Source organism: Varroa destructor, unplaced genomic scaffold (assembly GCF_002443255.2).
Source record: "Varroa destructor unplaced genomic scaffold, Vdes_3.0 BEIS01000004.1, whole genome shotgun sequence".
NCBI classification, from domain to species: domain Eukaryota; kingdom Metazoa; phylum Arthropoda; class Arachnida; order Mesostigmata; family Varroidae; genus Varroa; species Varroa destructor.
This window is the reverse complement of record NW_019211457.1, coordinates 36,646,825-36,666,296: the sequence shown is the minus strand read 5'-3', so window position 1 is coordinate 36,666,296 and position 19,472 is coordinate 36,646,825. Positions and strand designations below refer to the sequence as shown.

At 40.6% G+C, this 19,472-nt stretch overlaps 1 protein-coding gene across 6 annotated transcripts in view; it reads right to left on the bottom strand.

The window, feature by feature from the left end:
* Positions 1 to 1,337: 1,337 nt before the first annotated feature.
* slpr (mitogen-activated protein kinase kinase kinase slipper) overlaps positions 1,338 to 19,472 on the bottom strand; it is a 24,367-nt gene continuing 6,232 nt past the window's right edge. For 2 of the 6 annotated variants that reach the window (XM_022801775.2, XM_086988023.1), the window contains exons 2-12: positions 16,485 to 16,723; positions 15,932 to 16,063; positions 14,318 to 14,572; positions 12,761 to 12,974; positions 12,234 to 12,416; positions 11,572 to 11,904; positions 9,909 to 10,667; positions 7,917 to 8,369; positions 7,417 to 7,686; positions 6,566 to 7,232; positions 1,338 to 6,395 (exon numbers count right to left, since the gene is read on the bottom strand). In XM_022801775.2, coding sequence (XP_022657510.1) covers positions 6,119 to 6,395; positions 6,566 to 7,232; positions 7,417 to 7,686; positions 7,917 to 8,369; positions 9,909 to 10,667; positions 11,572 to 11,904; positions 12,234 to 12,416; positions 12,761 to 12,974; positions 14,318 to 14,572; positions 15,932 to 16,063; positions 16,485 to 16,577 — 3,636 coding nt within the window. In that variant the 5' untranslated portion in view covers positions 16,578 to 16,723 and the 3' untranslated portion in view covers positions 1,338 to 6,118. Of the gene's footprint in view, positions 6,396 to 6,565; positions 7,233 to 7,416; positions 7,687 to 7,916; positions 8,370 to 9,908; positions 10,668 to 11,571; positions 11,905 to 12,233; positions 12,417 to 12,760; positions 12,975 to 13,143; positions 14,298 to 14,317; positions 14,573 to 15,931; positions 16,064 to 16,484; positions 16,724 to 19,472 lie in introns of those variants that run through there. The other 4 variants (XM_022801776.2, XM_022801778.2, XM_022801777.2 and 1 more) reach the window with 4 other exon arrangements.

Sequence of the window (19,472 nt, the reverse complement as noted above, 5' to 3'; positions counted from 1 at the left end):
ATGTATACTGCAGATTTACTAAAACAATAGCCTACTTAAATTTGACCTGCCAATGAATACCCACTTCCATGAAAAATATAATTTAAGAGCTTATTTTTTTCTGATCCGTGTGTGAACATAAAAACATATTTTTTAAGGGGCAGCATAAATTTCTTTTTGGACCCCGATTTGCTTCGCAGAACGACTACGGAATTGTTCTTCGATGTTGTAAGCTTATTCTCGTGTTAACTTAGTTGGTAACATGTTCGCCTCCTAATCTTAGGGACACGTTGTGGTCTAGGTTCGGACCAGGACATAGAGAGACTTCGTTTACTGTTGGGAGCCAACCGTCTAATAAAATGCGAAACATAGAGGTCTTGTGAGCCTAAACGCTGCAAGAGAATTCCTCTTCCAGGTAGCTTCTGCTCGTGGGACCATGTCCCTTTGTAGGCTTACGAATAAACTCCAAGGTAGTTTCACCCATTATCCCTGGAGTTCCATTCTCACAAAAATAATAGGTTTCATACATAAATCAATGTTCAAAATTTTTGAACATTTTGCGCTCGCGATGCTCTGCTAAAATCGGGTCTGCCCGACAGACATAGCTATACCTCACACGTACGAGGTTGCTCACGTATTGAACATGGCATTCCATGCAGAGAGCGCGCGCTAATACGGTAGTGATTGCAGTAACAATGCTTCAGCATAAGCTCGTTGATGCGTATCTACAACTTAGCAGAGCTAGAAGAAGCATCGGATTCAAAGAATGTACGTTGACATGCGATACGCTGAGTGTATCAAAGGATACATTTGCTCACATTGCCTTGAGCAGATGGTTGCGGTAAACTTAGCTGAAGGCCTTAAAGAAATCTAACTTCGTGACCCATTTTACAGTTGTCAAAGTGTATCTATGTCGATCATATGTATGAACATAAACGGGTCCTATAAGCCGTAGTCCGGCATCTTTTTAAAGTCGCATCCCAGCTAAGTGGGTTTACCGAATCAGTTACTGTTTCCGACGCCATTCCAGTATAGATGCACCTCAACGCTGGGGTCGCGTGGTCTGAGCGGGTAATCGATATTCTTTGAGTGCGCAACCGTTAACATCTAGCCATAGGTGGTTCCTATTTGAGCGTTGGAAAGTAGTTACCACTGGTACCACGCCGTATCACAAGTTTGTTGGAGAAAACTTAGGTAAATGTAACTAGGCCTTTTAATGGAAGCAAATCTATAACGCTGTATTTTCGAACACTCGTTCAGACAGTTGGATTAGCCAAGAACGCTAAGAAAAACATTTTGATGTCATATGTTAGTTTGGAGCATCTTAACTCACTGTTAAATGACTACACACGCGGCACTTTATATTTCAAAAAATCGTCATGTCCTTTATTTTTACAATTCTCATAATATCGTCGTCGTCATATCGCCTGCTTCTTTCCATCATCATCATTCGTCAAATGTAGCAAACATATAAGGTCACTGTAATCTTCGTTTTCTTCAAGAGCAAAACGTAATATTTAATAACTTCTTATCTGTATATCATAATTTTTAATGGTATTATTATTATAAATATTAATGGCATTCATTAATAGATATTAATGGCAAGGTCATGGTGCCGCTGGGATTTTTCTTTCTCATTATCGTTTGCCCCATTCGGTTGTGACTACTACTGTGTTTACTCATATTGTAATTTTCTTATAATATTATTTACCATCTATAAATATCTATTTACTTAGTTTTTATAGTAGGATTTGCCCATATATATACATATAGGCAATATATGCTATTTACATGAGCTTTACAGGTAGATCATCTTGATGTCATGTTAATTTTGTGTTGTCGCTATGCTTATCTGCATTAATAAAGATAGAAGAAGGAAACAAGTATAAATATTGTTTGCAATAACTGTTTTTACTACATAAAGAATAGTCAGCGCAAAACATGGGTTAAAGGATATGTTTGTGTTTTATAAAAAAAAAAAGATGTCTTTTGATACTTTCAGGTTTATGGCCTTGTGTAGTAAACAAGTGCGCATGTGTCTAGTTATATGCTACTCTCATAAATAAGCAGCATTTCCATTTTTAAAAAGGCCTTTATGCGACAATTAATCAGTTTCCCAAAAAAATCAACAGACTGAAGTATTTTAAATTGAAACTCCGCATTAATACAGATAAAAGAAAAAACTGGCATTACCGGCATAAACTTACTTTTGAGACATACCAGTTCCTTATACTCAGGGTTCGAGCAAATTACATACGTTCGAAAATAGCCTAGTCGAGACGTAACGAAGGTAATGCCATTTTTTAAATAGCCTTATTATTGTGGCCATCATGCACGCCAAGCATCCCCCCAAATCGCGACGAGCCCCATTTTTCTATAAGGTCGATTTGCCTCTTTCTGGCTCCACCTTGCTCTGTATGGAATGTTATTTATCCTTAGTAACCAACATTGTTTACAGTAACGAAAGTAAACAAATTGGAACTAGGAAGTCAAATTCTTCATACTGATTTGTTTCCCTGGATATAAAATGTATCACAGAGTAATCGTTAACAGCTGTGGCTGACCGAAATTCATTGCCCAATACGGAATAGAAAACGATAAAAAAATAGATCTCTCCTGAACATTGTTTTGAGCCTTTGCAATCTGATCAATTTTCTATTCTTTTTCCGTCGACGCCGTCCTCCGGGAACACGTTTAATTTGTTCAAGTAGTGGTACTAGTAGTAGTAGTAATAATACAGACAAACGTGCGAGTCGAATTATGATTATCATTGTTATTGCGTAGAACGTCAGTAATTATTATCATTACATACAGGTGTACATTGTATGTACGGATAATAATGAAGCGTAAGCGTTGTCATAAAGTGTTGTATTTTTTATTTTTTTTTTTTTAGTTGAAATAAAATATTCTCTGCTAAACTTGGCTGTACGTATATTGTTAACGTGAGGTTTAAAGAAAACACACTATTATGGGAACAAGGTTTAATTTTCAAGAACTTGTAGTATATTCGTGGTAGAAATAGTTTACTTCTTTATTTGTTTACGATCCTTTTTTCCTCCTAGGTATTTCTTGTGTTGATACGCCTTATACTTGATTAACATAACGTCCCCCTGCGTTCTGTCAGTTGTCTCACTGTTGAAAGCCTATCACAAGCAAAACTATCTATTACGGCTAGCAGTACCTGACCAGACCTGCTTAATGCGCTGCGTCGAAACAAAAACAACTTCCGTTTGTGACGTTTTCCAGTTAACTAAATTGCTTAACACAGCCTTAAATAGCCTTACCCTTTTCATATTATTATGTCCATTTTTCACTTGACAGCTATCCATAATAATGTAAAAAGAAAATTTGCCTATATCAAAAGTTCCAACCGATGGTGGATCGGAGCTCGGCTAAGTTGAATCGCCGTTGTCTTTGACATTTCGCCATCTCGAAACGCGCCATACCATTATAAACACAAGCTTGGATCGGCCTGCTATTATTGCGGCGAGAAGATTTACTACCACAGTTAAATGGAATCGCTTTAACTAAATCCGATTGGGGACGAACACTTAGGAGTGTTCCCTGGATAAGTACGTGGTATCAATGGGAGACGAAAATACAAACACAGGTAACAAATATTGGCTATTAATATGAATGCAAAACTACGAGTTGCTTTGATGAGAACGGTTAGGTGAAAACTTTTTAAGTCTTACGGTTATGAAGAGTCTATCAATGATAATTGTCGCCAATAACATCACTAACAGCGACCTGTTTTCGTCCTCTTACCACCTCTTAAATAATCACATGCAGAGTAGCAAGAGTTGGCCTTCACCTGTGTAGAATTAGAAACGTTTCTTTTTTGTTTTTTTAATGAACCCACCTTTATACGAAGATCAAAATTATCACTATAAATAATTACGCAACCGACTAACCGATTACTTCGAGACCAATTATCAGTATCAACAATAATGTGATTACGAAAAAAAAAAAATGGAAATTGCCACACTGAATCACCGTTGTTTGACGACAAGAAGGAATAAATCAACAACGGCTATTACTATATACTTTTTGATGAATAACGTCTCTCATATGCCGGCTCAGTATTACGCGCAGCCACTCTAGAAGCCTGTGCACTTAAGCGGCAACGAGGCACCTCACTTCTTTATTCGTTTTCCATTGTGCGCCGGGAATGGATATCGCGTACGTTGATTGCGAAACTGGACCCACACAAGTCGAATCAGCACACACCCTTTACTCATCGACAGAGTCACCAAGCTGACGTAGGTCTCAACTGAGTCCCTTGCGTATCGCTAATGGCAGACTCAATGTATAGCATCACACACACACAGTGGCTATTCAGCCAATAGCATTTCCCACATACTATTTGCTCGGTCTAGTCGGATCAACACTCCGCAGCCACTTGCTGCGTATACCCTATCATTCTCTCTTTCTTCAACCTTTCCCTTGCTTTTCCTGCTTTGTCAGTCCTAAACATCGTCACAACTGCCTCCGAAAATAGATAAATATCAATACTCGTGCCACTCAATTATAACAACTACTAGCCTATAAAATTCTAATCGCCGCATGGCTCGACTCGTGCTTACAAGCGTGTGCATATTTACAGATACGTGTACAGATGTACATACATATTAGCTAAATGGCATGGCATGACATCTGTAATACGCTGACGAGTGAGGCCACCCCCTTATTTTAATCTGCATTGACCAATTTCATCAACCCAATTTGCGTCATATTGTATCTTGTAGCCTGAGTAGAAAACGATGACTTTACCGCTGTAGACTACAGACGTACGCGTCAGTTAGCCAGTTAAGCACACTAGCACTATTCGTCCGCCCGCGTCTCTTTTATGGCTATTATTAGCCCCATTACGTTAACCCCGTTTCGGTTAACTTCCTGAACAATTTATTACTTCAGCTTGCGCAGTTCCTCAGAACACTGATGCACAATAAAAACGACTGTGGTATTTCAGTGGGTACTGGGTGGTATACAATGATATCGGTGTTTATAATTTGTTTATTTGAATTTGTCTTCCCTGTTCAATAACAGTTCGTCGGCGATATAATTATCCCAAGTTCTTGTTTCTTAGGTTTACGGCAATTGCGAGGCAGCCAGTAATTAATAATACTAATGGAAGCTCTGCTTAAGCGAAACCTTGCGCCAGCAGGGGGAATGGCAGCTCCACCTAAGATTTATATCCGTTCGGTACATCATCGCTATTTGTAGTGAGCGTCTCTACAAAAGGAAACACGCAGTAAATGATAACTATTTTGAAGTTTAAAACGTATCACCGCTGAACTATTAAACTTTCTATTGCAAATTCTCGAAAGCACTTGGCAATATTTAGTTTTACAGTGACACGATAGTGACTAGCAGAAATCTATTCAGAATTTGCGGTTTGCACTTATCTGACCAGCTGACTGCTCAAATACCCGTGACAAAAAAAAAAGGTACCTTGATATTCATTATTTGAAAACTGGCCCTGGTCCAGCCGTCATTAAGTACTCAAATAGGTGAACAGGTCTGACTAAAGTAATACGCTTAGCCCTTATAAACGATTTGTAGTTATAAACCCTGCACCTTAGTTCACTATGAGCATTGCTTGCAGTGTTGTTATATGACTTGGCGATATTTGGCAACGAAGGACAGGAGGACTCCATTATAAAATAAAAATAATAATAACAAAATAAAAATAGATCCTCATGAAACACGAGCAGTCAGCAACGCACGCCAAGCCGCGAAAAATGTCTGAGCTCAAAAAGTTTTATCTGTATAGTAGTTACATGTGCCTGACCAGCGTAAATATGCTTAGTATCTATTAAATAAATAAATACATACCCAGTGGCTCTATTACAATATAGAATGAAATTTGTAATTGCAAAGGCATCTGCACGCATCAATTTAGATTTGTATCAGAAGCTAATATCGAATAGTGTTCGGCTGATGTCGCACGCCGCGAACGGCAGTTTACATTTACTAATAAAACAATATTCACCGGTAGGACATCCGTTTCATACATGAGGTCAAATAGTATTACAAATCGACGCCACTACAGCATCAACGAATAAACTCATCCGGATGAATTCGCTCAACATGCTGCCCATGGGGGTCCGTTTCGAGCATCATCAGCGGATGGACGTCATAGGCTAAAGCTAAAATCTTCCTCAAGTTCGCGCACTGTAGGCCTCCTCTGGGGTGTGGTGCCGCCTGGTGGAGTTGATGGCGCGGGCGAAATCGGTGCCGGCACTGACTCTTGGTCATGAAACCAGCCTCTTGGACTCGATGGAATTTCCGTTTCCCTCAATACAACCGCCATGTTCGTCAGCTGCGACGAAGGCGACGAGTCAGCGTAGTGATGACTACCATAATGTAGAGGCTGTCTCGACCCTGCCGCTGATGGAAGATGGATTTCCATCCTATAGGATCAATCACTCTTAGCAGTTAGCAAATGTACTGGGGCATTTACTGACGCAGTATTAGGTTCAATTTAGTACGTAGTAAACGATATAGCGTAATATTGGACAAAGTACGAAATACTGAACATTCAAAAAACAAAAAAAAACGTATGAACAGGAATAATATTTACAATTCTGATGGTGGCGTTCTGTCCGGCGTTGGAGTCCCGCTATTTCCCAATCTATGTGGATGACCAGTAGCCTGCGGAGCGTGATGTGCACTGTAACTTGAGGTATTGTGATGCGTCAAATAACTGCTGCCACTCCTCGCCCCGCTAGGTAGATTTAGGCTGAGCGTAGACGGTCGGTCGAGATTGGATTGACGTAAATGCTGCACTTCTGGAAAAGATGTTTTTCGCCGTTGCGAATATGGCGAACATTGAATTTTGTATGCATTCGCGTTAGGCGTGCTCATGTTTCGAGCATACAATTGCGGCGTACGCGGCGGCGGCGGCGGCGGCGGTGGCGGCGGCGGCGAGCGTGGGGCAGCACCGGGATTGTCAAAAACTGAAGAGCACTGCGAAGATGCGGGAGATGCTATATTTGGCAGACCACCGGACGCTGTCGAGCTTCCCCGAACAGACGTTCCAGTCAGACGAGCGTCGAACGGCGAATGCACAACTTGCGTTACTCCATAGTAAGTAGACGGTGGAGGCAAATGCTGTGAAACAGGCGTGAACTGAGTGTGTTGCTGCTGTGAGCAGATTGTGTCGATGGAAGAGGGTCCGACCTCTGCTGAAGACGGAGTAAATGGGTAGTCGCTCGTTTGGGGCGTTGTCGTTAACGCCGCAGGGTTGCCTTTAGATACGATAACATTGATATCGAATGATGATACTAGAACCATGAACATAGACTTGTGAAGATTTGCGAAGTTTCATAGCATGTTACAATTTACAGATTAGCTTTGCATGGACACCTTATGGATTGTTTGTTGTTACTCAGACTGAATAACAAGATAAATTAGTTGTCAGGTGAAACTTACCCAGAGGCGATGGGCCGAAACCCGAGCTGGCCGAATTGTAGGCCTGATCCGAGTCGTGGGATGTGGTCGAGCTTCTTCGCCTAGCCGTTAATGGGCTGTGAGGAAGCCCAACAGTAGTCTGAAATTGTGTTGCATGGGGACTCCACGGACTCGACTGACCTCCAGCAAAAATCGATGGCCTAGTCGTAGAATTTCGTTGCGTCATCTGGCCGTGATACGTGTTGTGTCGCGTATAACCACGAAGATGTGTGTCATCGTACGCACGAGGTACTGAAGACAATAGTCACATTCACGGAGACAGAATATATAAGAGCTATGGGAATTAACAGGCCTTAGAGAGATAACGAGAAAGCGGTATGCAAGGTGCATCGAAAGAAGATTTATACAAGAGCATTGTACCATGTGCAATCTAATCGAGTACTGAACCTTCACTCATTGCTGTACTTACTACCTACATATAGATAAGATATATATTTGCTGTAATCATAAAATAAACTCACGTTCGCTAGACATATGTTCGCCGCTTCCAAGCTCATCGTAGCTTCTTGAGTGGCTGCTATTCTGGAGCGTGACGCTCTGGCGGTCCTTCAAACCTATGGCTGATAGCACGGTACTTACAGCGCCTTTTACTGAACAGATAAAGTTCTTCCGCGGTTTTGACTCCTTCTCTCTGTTATTGTGGTGAATTCGAGAGTACGAAGGTGCGGCGTCAATAGCATACCTGCCTGCGAGACAACCCAACTGATCCTGGAGTGGTACAACTGATGGATTCACTATCATCATTTGGTCTCCTGGGTGCAATGCGCGTTGAAACACCGGAGGATCGTGTTGTTGCAGTTGAAGAAGACTGGCTGGAGAAATCGTTGACGGACTCCACGTTTTACCCTTGTGTCCACCGTTCACCACTAGTGATGACACCGAGCCGCCACACGAGTTGCTCGTATGGAGAACGCCTTCATCATAGATAAATAATACAGTCATGAACAACAAGAAATAGTAACACTAAACATTAGCTCGAAAGTTGGACATGTGGAAGACGTTCAAAATATGTTTAGGTACTATTTCAGTTTGCAATCGCTTCGGTGAAGGTACTGAGAGCAGTGATACAATACAATACAAAAACCTCTTTTATTAGGCGGAGCATCTGATATAATTAGGATGGCCTTATTTGTATTTGCGGTGAACGCTGCACCAAACAAAAGAACGTTAGTTGCGGTAGCGATCATCGCCACCTTAGATAGCTGGATTGAAAAATAATTTCTCAGATTGTTTCTCTTGTGTTAAAGCCTCTAAGGTTGCCATTCTGAAAGAAAGTCTTAAATTCTTAGGTATCAATATGAAGTTCAGCAGCACTAAATACGGCCATTTAGTATCAGGAACCAAGAAAGAAATACGCTTTATAAAGATACCTATACATCCTTACATGGGTACAGTATGTCTACCTGGCTATAACTGTAGCGGTATAATCGCAAATATCATTTTTTTTCTTCACTGAGATTTTCTTGCACAGAAAACACCCTAAGGATCAACTTGTTGATTCGAAAGGTACTTCAGACATCTCCACAATGCGACTGCTTAATTTCGAGAACCTCTCAAATGTAACTTTCAGATCTCCCAAGTACCTTTGGAAGTTACGGTGTATTTTTTGTATACTAAATCCCCGCATATTTTTAAGATTATCGGCGTACCTTTTATACGTGACGTCTAGCCGTTAAAAGCTCACACTTAGATTTTGTGTGAACATTACATACAGAATAAGACCTAGACAAGAACTCCGAAAATTCTCAAAGGACCGGCCATTCAAGCGGACATAGGCCTCAACCACGGCTGTTCGATCCGTGAAGTACGACCGGTACCAAGTTACCACCCTAAAACCGACCTCTAGAAACGCCATCTTTTTCGAAATATATGGTGGTCCACTGTGTTGCGTGCAAATAGGGAATTGAAGTACACTATACGCAGCGGCAGAGTTCGGTTGCGTGCATGGGGCCAGCCGAGGCATATATTTAAGCATTATGTGTGGGTTTCTTTTTTTTTTTTGGTGACAAAAAGCGTTAAGCCAATTCAACGACTATTTCGTCCATTCTTTCATTATTGTACACAGTATGCAGCTACGGACAGCGAGCCTGAAGTTCTCTGATAGAGAACTTCAGGCTCGCTGTTCGCACTACACTCGCTAAATGGTGACGGAACTGCTTCGTTCTTGAAATGGTGAGTAGAACTCGCCATTAAACACATAGAACATCGCCATAGAGCAAACGACACGAAAATTTGCGGCATTTCGCTTGCAATAAGACTGCACTTTCGCTTAACCTTATAAAGTTTTGCAGCGACGGTCTCCGAAGTACGCCTTAACCAGTATAGATGCATAAATCTCTTATTAGAACAGAGAAAACTTCCTAATGTCCTTGTATGATCACACACTCACGCATACAATATGTTCACTCATTGCGACTTCTGACGGTAACTAATCAGCTCTGTACTTTGCACACCTGTGAAGTATATATATGCACTCAAATATATTCGTCGTAATAACACCCGCAATTGGTGTTTACCGGGCATGGGTGCTCGAGAAACACGGGGAGAACGTTCACGGTGATTGCCGTGACCATACGTAAATGGTGCCGGCAAAAGATTCGGGGATCCCAATCCACCTTGGGAACCAAGCGGACAGCGCGGTCCCGTTGGCGATAAATGAAGACTCAAATGCGAATCCTTTGCCACGGATCCGGAGCCAGACGTAGTTCGCGAGCGGGTTCGATTTGCGTTGAGATTGGGAGATACCGGAACTATGCCACTTATGGGCGAACCATATTCAGCCAGACGTTCCACGACGTTATCATTATCCCAAGACATAATATGTACACAGTCGGTCGGCCCTGATATTTCTAAGGGCTTCTTGAATTTCCCACGTCTACGAGGAGCGGGAGGTGTCTCCGACGCTAGTTGGCCAGCCTTTCGCGCAATTTCGCTTTCGCGTTCCAATACAATTAATTCGCGTTTCTTGACAGCTAGCATATCCCGAGTCAACTTCTCTTGCATTAAATTCAGTTCTTCCTCGCGTGTTTTCAAACTGTTTTCGCGTTGTTTAATTTGCTCAATTCGCATTGCGATCTCCTCTCGCCAGCGGTCCTGCATCGTGTGAAATGACTCGTGCAAGACATCTAATGAAGAAGAGTTGAAAATATCTTCTAACTGATAAATAATCTTGTCGAAGAGCGGTCGCCGATGTGGGTCTGCGTTCCAACAGTCTGCAATGGCAGCAATAAGTAACACAAAGACGTGAAAAGTTATAAGGTTTGGCCTACGTAATAATTTCGAAACGGTACACTAGTTCGCACACAGTTGTTAGCAAAGCAGCGACATTAGTTTCGCATATAATATGTGACAATAGCAGTTTAATAAGGTGAGCCGACCGCCAGTAACATATAGCCCGCTAAGTACCGTTGAGCGCGAAATCTGTATTACATAATGAAAGAAAAATTGAAAGAAAATAGTATTTTTGCGCTTGTAAGTTGCGTCCCAAGAGGCGACATTTCGGGTTCAAGAAAGTGAAAAATCTCTCAACCACATCTGAAAAATTTATCAGGACTGAAAATGTATACTCCACTTCTTAGTAAGATAAATACTTTCTCTCCTTTGAAGAATACAGACGAATTCAGTCTGCTAGCTCACGTAGTGCTAAGAACCTGACTAGAAGAGAATAAATGGTATATCAGAGGTCAAAGATTTACGTGATGTGTGACTGGATCGTATGAAGTTTATAAAATTTCAACAATAACTGAAAATGATCTGGATGCTTAATTTGAAGATGAATACTGAGCAAGCGGAGTTATGGGTTATTTTCCAACTAGAATTATAGCTTTAATATTACCATACCTATTTTTTCCTATATTGAAAAGATTCACTATGAATATCCAAATAGAAGTAGACAGAAGTAACGATTACAAGTCAAAGGTGCTCGACGTGTTGCAATTCCAGCAAAGAAAAATTTGCTTATCTGACGTTCTTACACGATATGTTCCGCGTGCTGTTCATATGAGAAGGTCAACAACGCTGTACCTTTAATTTGCTTGCGCTTTAGATAAAAGAACAATAATTAGGAGAAAAAATACCATAACTCTCAATAAAAATCAACGCATGAAAGACGCCCACCTGTCATTAAATTTTTAAATTTTTCGGGGCACGTCTCCGGTATCGGCAACGTAAGCTTCTCGGAGCCAATACCGTAGGCGATAGCCACAGGATCCACTCCCTTGTAAGGTATTTGGCCAGTAAGCAGTTCCCAGATAAGTACGCCAAAGCTCCAGACGTCGGATCTCTGCGAGTACTTATAGAATTTAATGTTTTCAGGTGCCATCCACGCGTATGTGCCCCCACCGGAAAGTACTGTTGATTTTTCCACATTAGTGCGGGCCAAGCCAAAATCTGAAATTTTGAGCGGCACTGCCTCCTGGCTATCTGGCTGGTATGGAACCGTCAGTAGAACTATTAGATGTCACAACAACAACACAAACAATGATTTAAATTTTCTAATTTAACGTGTGGAAGTCGCTCAGTAGAACTATTAGATGTCATAACAACAACACAAACAATGATTTAAATTTTCTAATTTAACATGTGGTAGTCGCTAAGTTACTAAGTACAATTTGAAGAAGCCAACCTCAATTATAGCCTTTGACGCGGCAAAGGTCAGTTTAACTGTGTTTCTTCGTAAGGGAAAATATGGAGCCCTACCCGCCGTTGCACTAATGTGTGACATACGCTTCCTTCTAGCAGCTACAGTCAATATACTGGAAATACCACCGCAAACTCACCATTTGTTGATTTAAGATCCCGATGTATAACGCGCTTCGAATGAATGTATTGCATCCCTTTGGCGATATGCAGTGACCACTCTGTTAGTATCCGTAAAGGGACTTGGTTTTTCTCTAATACGCGGTTAAGAGATCCTCCTTCACAATATTCCATAATTAACCAGGAATTTGGCAGGCATAGACCTGTAAAATTGGGTAGGGTTTCCATCATAGACAAATAACGACAGATTTTAAACGTCGGCCTAATCTTGTTTTAATTATTATGATTGTATATATCCTGGGCTTCTTCGTTCAAGTAAAACTGTTCTATTAGCTCAACTCACTAAGTTCTATTTCATAAAGCCAAGCATTCCTAAAGATTCGCAAAGATTGTTAAACATATCTTATCACTATCATGATCGTTACCGAAGGTCATATAGTTTGGACAAATATTCTCCCTTCAGTACTGTAGATTACTTCAAGACTATCCGAGATTGACAATAAATGTTTTATTATAAAAAATTAGCATAAAAAGAATCGCCCTGTACCTTGCTTATGGTCTTCGTATGGTATATCCTTACCATAAAGCTTAACAATATGCTCGTATGGTATATCCTTACCATAAAGCTTAACAATATGCTCGTGTCTAAGGTTCCAGACAAGTCCACCTTCTTTTTTAGCAGCGTCCAACATGGCGGCCGGCTCTTGGCTTTCCAGAGCCTTAATTGCAACTTTCTGGTCTCGGTATTTGCCTTCGTATACCTAAAAACGTTAGCCCACATGATTACAAGCTACATCTCTGTATATTGTTTAAATATCGTCAATGGCTTACCCGTTTGTTGAAAACCGACAATAGGTCGAAATAGCGACTAGGGATTTTATATTGTAATTGCGTCCGGGAAAACAGCTGCTTATTATTTAGATTATGTACCATAACACTCCGTTAGCATCCGTTGCCATGCTACTTTTGTTCTGCATTAACGTGTCTCCAGTGCGGCTGCTCCTTTCGCAACGGCCAATAATATTGCATCCTGTAAAGTCTCCCGGCTGGCCACATACGTAGCGGCTGCGTACTGTCGCCACGGTCCTCCAAGGGTTTCGATGCCCTCGCACCTCGTTCACCGTCGTTGTACATATTTAACGCCTTTTCTTCGTAAAGTTTTTACGATCCGGATTTAACGACTTCGGCCGCTTGCTTCGGCTGTACAGAACACGTCTGATCTCCCTTGGTCGTTGCGCCTCCTTCCTCTGACAAGAGCTTTTGGCGACCGAACCAAACCTCTTTTCCCTTGCCGGCGCCTACGGCAAGCGCGCGGATCACGGCCTGAAGCCTTCACCGGTACTAACGGCCTTCTTTTGCGGCGATCTGGCCTCTAATCGGTCTACCTTTTGCAACATTTTCACAAATGACTGTTATGTTTCGATTTTGTCCAGGTCTTGCTCCAGATCGCTTACATAGGTTCGGTCAGACGCACACATCAGTGTTGCCATCTACATGTAAAGGGCTACGGCGTTGCTCGCAGATTGGCAACAAACTGGCTAATAACTACGGCTTTTATACTCTGATCGCGTCCGAGCTATCAGCTGTTCATTGTTTACATAAAGTGATGGGCCAAATTTTTAACAGACAAGAGCGACCTTGGCTCGATTCATATAAGCTAGCATATATGGTTGTTTTGAAAATATTCAGAGGCTCCCTATCGTTCAAAAAACTGTGCAGCGTCCTGATCTTAAAAAAGTTGCTTCTTAAAATCTCATTCCCGTGATACAGTTCGGTAAACAGAGGGTCTCTGTAAGCCCTTTAAGTCGCCGTTAGCATCGTCATTCTTGGGTGAAATGAATATCATAGTAATATAACCATAGATAAACGTGTGCTACGATCAGCCCATGCTTCAAGCAATTCTAGTACCAATTGCAAACCTGGTCGTGACTCACATGTAGAATGATGCATAGCCCTTCTTGAGCCTCTGTGCTATTTGGAAATTTTGTAGATCAATAATTCTATGCTTTCTTATCTAAGTTCATTCGTTAATTTTGATAACACCTAATTGACCGCGTAGCTAATTCATCTCGTGATATGCTTTTTGCGGATGGACCTTGCTCACCTTGCAAAATCCGCCTTGGCCTATTGGCTTCCCTTTGACGACTTCGTCTACTTGGATCTCTGGTGGTCCCAGGCTCTCGCCATCGCTGCTGCTGCGCCCAGCGGAGTCGCCATCACGCTCCCTGCCATCTTTTGTCCAAGCATTTTCTCTTTTACTGCCGCCATCATCGACTCCACCGCCCGATGGATCCGCCTTATGTTCGGTGCTGGCTGATGGAGACTCAAATTTTACGTAGTTTAACGGAAAGATACCAACCTGAAAAAACACGAGTGCGATAATAACATCATATGTTTATCCATACCGCGATAAATCAAGCATAGATTTGAAAAACGAAAAAATGCCTCGATTAAAAGGATCGTCTATTCAAGCATGTACCTTCGAATCGATTGGTTTACTGTCCGAAGCAAGCGCTTGACAAATATTTCCCTCTCAAAACCAAACTGGCCGATCTGCTAATTAGCTCCTCCTCTACAAATCTAGTCGTAGGTTAGTGACTGAAGAATATAGTTTCAACTAATAGTCAACATTTTAATTTATAAGTGAGTTATTAACTTGACCGTTGCTTGTAATCACAGGTAAAAATATACTCTTTTTATTTTATTTTTCCTATAATTGAAGCTATACAATGCAATACAAAGTTTCTTTTAATAAAAGGGTTTAGAAAGTGGTGACAATGTAGTGCTGTGTTACAAGGTCTTTTTAAACTGATGTAACCACACGCAATTGTTAACAGTGGCTATGTGTGAAGAGGTGATGGACACACCATTGCGCATATTACCTCGCTTTATTACAAGAAAGTCTTTATGTAGTATGCTGAATATCCACAGGTCATTTTCGGTAGAGAGAGATCATAGACATACGAAGCACATATTGCATAACCGATGTAAGGTAACTAAATGTTACCTCTCTATAAATTCACCAAGTTTGTGTAGTAAGCAAGGGCGAGGTATCTCAGCAGTCATCCATTTCTGCATTAATGTTTACAATCACATTCTGAACTGCATTATAAATATTTAAGCACATCCTGGTTATTGAGAAGTGTTTCAGAATATCGGGTTTACTGATCACGTTTTCCTAGAGCCGTTTGAGTTGCAGTTCGAGTGCGACAATATTGGGATGGTGACAAACTAACTTGATCAATCTTTTTTCCCATATGAGTTAAACTCGATAAGTACCTAGTCTAGAGCTTTTGCGTGGATATGAGAATGTCAATGCAGTCATCTGTCGAGCATTGGGCGTGCAAAAGTATTGCTATCTTCCACTAAATGTATATTTTTCTTTAAAAGTTCAAACGTTCTATTTCGTTTTTATTCCGATAGTTGTCATCTGCATCCTCTGACTGAGCTCAATACTATTCAATGTACTACATAGGCTACATGTTTTCTAACTTAAGTAGCTGGAATTGTTGATATTTTCTAAGTTCAAAGCTATTACAATATATTTAAGACAACAAAAAAAAAAAAAAAAAAATCTAATCTTAAATTCACAACGATAGAATGAACTGCTGATAGGACATGTGGTTGCGTATCCCTCTCATAAGCAGAAAACAGCATACAACATGGATTTCAGTTGTATCTTCATATTGCGGTTCTGGAATGGTTGCCACCACGTTACCTTGCCATCGACCTTGCCAGTCCACCAGCCCTCATCGCCGGATACACGGGGATCATCGCTGAGCACTTCAATGATGCCCCCTCGTACAAGAGTTAGCTCGTCGTCTACGGCGCCCTCGTAGTCATATAGAATCTATGAAAACAAAACGCATGCATAATGAACTAATTATTATTTTTTTCAACATAAATCAAACAAACAAAACTTAGTTTAGATGTACTTTACAGTAAACTATACGAAGGCAAATAAATAAATGATTCCTAATTTTGAATACCGCCTATAGGTAATGATGAATCATATCGTAAATAAAGACGGTACCGAACTAGCCATTAAGAAAATACGCTAAAACGCGTTACCCCCTCAAACTAACTAATATAAAAACAATATTAAAAGTTCAAATCAAAGTTAGACACACGTTAACTGCTCCGTAATTTCAACTTAATGAAAACTGCTGGAAACTGAAAAACTAGATTTGATAACGCTTTGTCCTAGGCGCCTGTAATCTTTCGTGTTAGTTGCTACTAAATGCAATTTTTTAGGCTAAATATTCACTTACCCTACACAGTCGTTCTGAATTTCTTTTCCCGGAGCCGTTTCTGGGTTGAACAGCCGCCCCCTCGGCTGCCGCCAAGCCGTCTTCCGGCGTCATCGTCCAAACCCTCCAACTGTCCGTTTAAGGCCAATTAAGGCCTTGCTCTTAGAAGTGTTCTGGTGCAAACCCCCTTTGGCTTCCTAACGGCCCTCTTGGATGCGCCCCCCCGCCCCGCCCTGCTCCCGAACGGTGCCAGTCTTTTCCTGTGCAAAGAACACAGCGAAAAAAGAATACAGCTGCTATCGTTTTCCGAGCATAGAATGCAATAATATAATTAATACATCCAAACGAATTAAATAGCCACTTTGATGATAGCATTATACACTTCATTCCCGTCACTTATATATCCGTTACTATATATACTATATATAAAAAGTATAAGCAAGATCCGTAACGTTGGCAAAATTCTTTAAAACTACATAGGTTTTATTAGCTGTCCACATCTCACATTATCAAGGATGTTAGCCGAGCAGATTGTCGCCGATTTCTATAAAACATTTTGATTACTCTCTCCTTCATTGCCTATTTTATACATCTGTTCTAAACTCATCTAACTAAAACGATATTTATGACTCACTAATGCCGTAATAAAAATGCGAATTTTAACTGCAAGGAAATTCAATAACAGTTTAATGTTATGCAGACTATGCTTTTCAATGATGCTTTACTTCGTTCGATTGATCCAATCGTCTTTTAGCCCACCAAGGTGACTTCCAATTATGACAGCACCAGCTGATGCTGTTTCATCGGCTTTTTGTACTCATCTTATGCAGTCTGTGACAAACACCCATATATATATATATATATATATAAACTGAACTGACAGCTCTTTTGGAAATCTACTCATGCAGTACACTTCCAGCCATTCTTCCATTGTTATACCTGATATCATTGCATAAGAATATTGCCCAGAAATATCGCAGTCTTTAAATTAATTTAATGTTTGATTTCAAGGCCAGCAACAGGATAGCGGCTTATAAACGGTGGCCAAGGTGAGTTCATTTCGTCTTTGAATCCAACACTAAATTACCCGCTAAACACGACTGCTACAGTAACGTTACTTCAAGTACATCCTTAAATTGTTCAGTTGTTTTGACAAGGCTTCACTTGAGATAAAGGCATGTAGTGACAAAGCTACTAAGCTAGACTCTTCTGCACCGGTTTTTTGCACAGCAGAATGATTTTCAAACCTCATATGCACATATTTAGTAATAGAGTATATGAAAGTGACTCGGACTGTGTGTATGACCGCATATTCACCACCGAAGTAAAGAATCCTAATCTGATTAAAGCCACCTCACCGACGAGCCGGTACAGGGAACAAATAAACAAACATTTTATTATCATCTTTCAAGCAACAATTCTCTGTATAACATTGTCCCAACGCACAACCATTGTAGAGTAGACCTTAGCTTTATTTTGCGGCATCGAAACGCTGCGACACGTGTTTCTACGTCATTCGCTTGTTTGATCTTTCGAACCTTTGTTTCATAACTCTAAAGCAATGTAAATATGGATTGACGTAGAGGCAACTTCTTGAATAATTGCGTAGTAGACCCTTAACACTTCAACGTTGTTCAATATTTTATCGTTGTATCTCGCGGATATATAATGTAACGACTAGTCAGGTAAAGTCTGTCAGACAGTACTTTATGGCGTCAGATAATGAAAATTTACACAGTCCGTCTTTAAACCAGACGATTAAACGGTCGCAGACTATCGTTGATGTCCTTGGGTTTTTGTTTATCACATAGAACATGAAGCAATAAGCGGTTTGTGGTAAATATGTCTATTCCTTTTATGGGTGCCACTTCAGTTGTTGCTGTTTACAATGTTATCACAAACACGCCACAGTAGAAGTGGGACAGACCCTCATCCCCCCAAAAAAGAAATTCCGCGTGTCGTATGACAACAATATCAAGATACTTTTTCCAAAATCCAAAATATGTTCTGCTTAATATACTTTCACCGTTCTCTTAGGCTCTAAATATGCATCAATTTCAGCACTGCTATGTAACATTCGAATTACTTCACGGCGATTTTTTTGACTCAAGCTGAATTGAGTGTACCTACAATTATTCGTTAAAATGGGCATCTATACGGTGAAGTGTTGGAACGAAATAGACCGTTTCAGCGTATATTCTAAACGTCATCTGTAGGTACGCGGCAACCTATGCCAGACACCCTTATTAACTATAGCTGCAATTTAGGTTACAGTGGTGCTTCTAGGTTATGTCAGTGCTTGGAAACCACTAAATATTTAACGAATCAGGAAACTATATTTTACTTGAATTTAGCTGTGTTCCTTTATTTCGGCCTTAACTACACAACAGGACGCAGATTAATAAAATTAACAGCTCAAACAATGATAAAAGCAGTTTCGTGTTACGATCTTTATATACATTTGCCTTATCTGATTTATACTATAAAAATAGTCTTCCGTTCAATGCCTAGTTTACTAAAGTCGATGATTTGCTCAGATAGTATCTCGGCCAGAAGTATATAAATTATGCCACAGAATGTTCCTAAATCTGGCGCGAAGCAAGACCTGGTTCATGAACCGTATTCCTGAAGCGTAGAGGTCAGGAACTGTTTTTGGACAAACCATAAAAAAATCCGTAACGACAAGCATCTCTCACGATTTTCCCAACATAAAAATAACCAAAACAACACTGACTACATTACTTTGTTTACATACTAAATTTCTAGAAAACTCGAGGGGCAAGGTTTACTTTTCGCAAATATGCTGCTATAGCCGACATCAGCTATGCAAACATGGATTCAAAACCACCGTCGCGAAGCTTTTACTACCCACAGAAGAACCAAATCTGACTCACTACATTTTTACCGTTGTACGTTACGTTTGAACTTTGGCGGTGATATTAAATTAGTTCGTGTGTAAGTTGCCGAGACTAATAAGAAATTTCCCAGTTAGTCAGCTAGAGTTCTGTG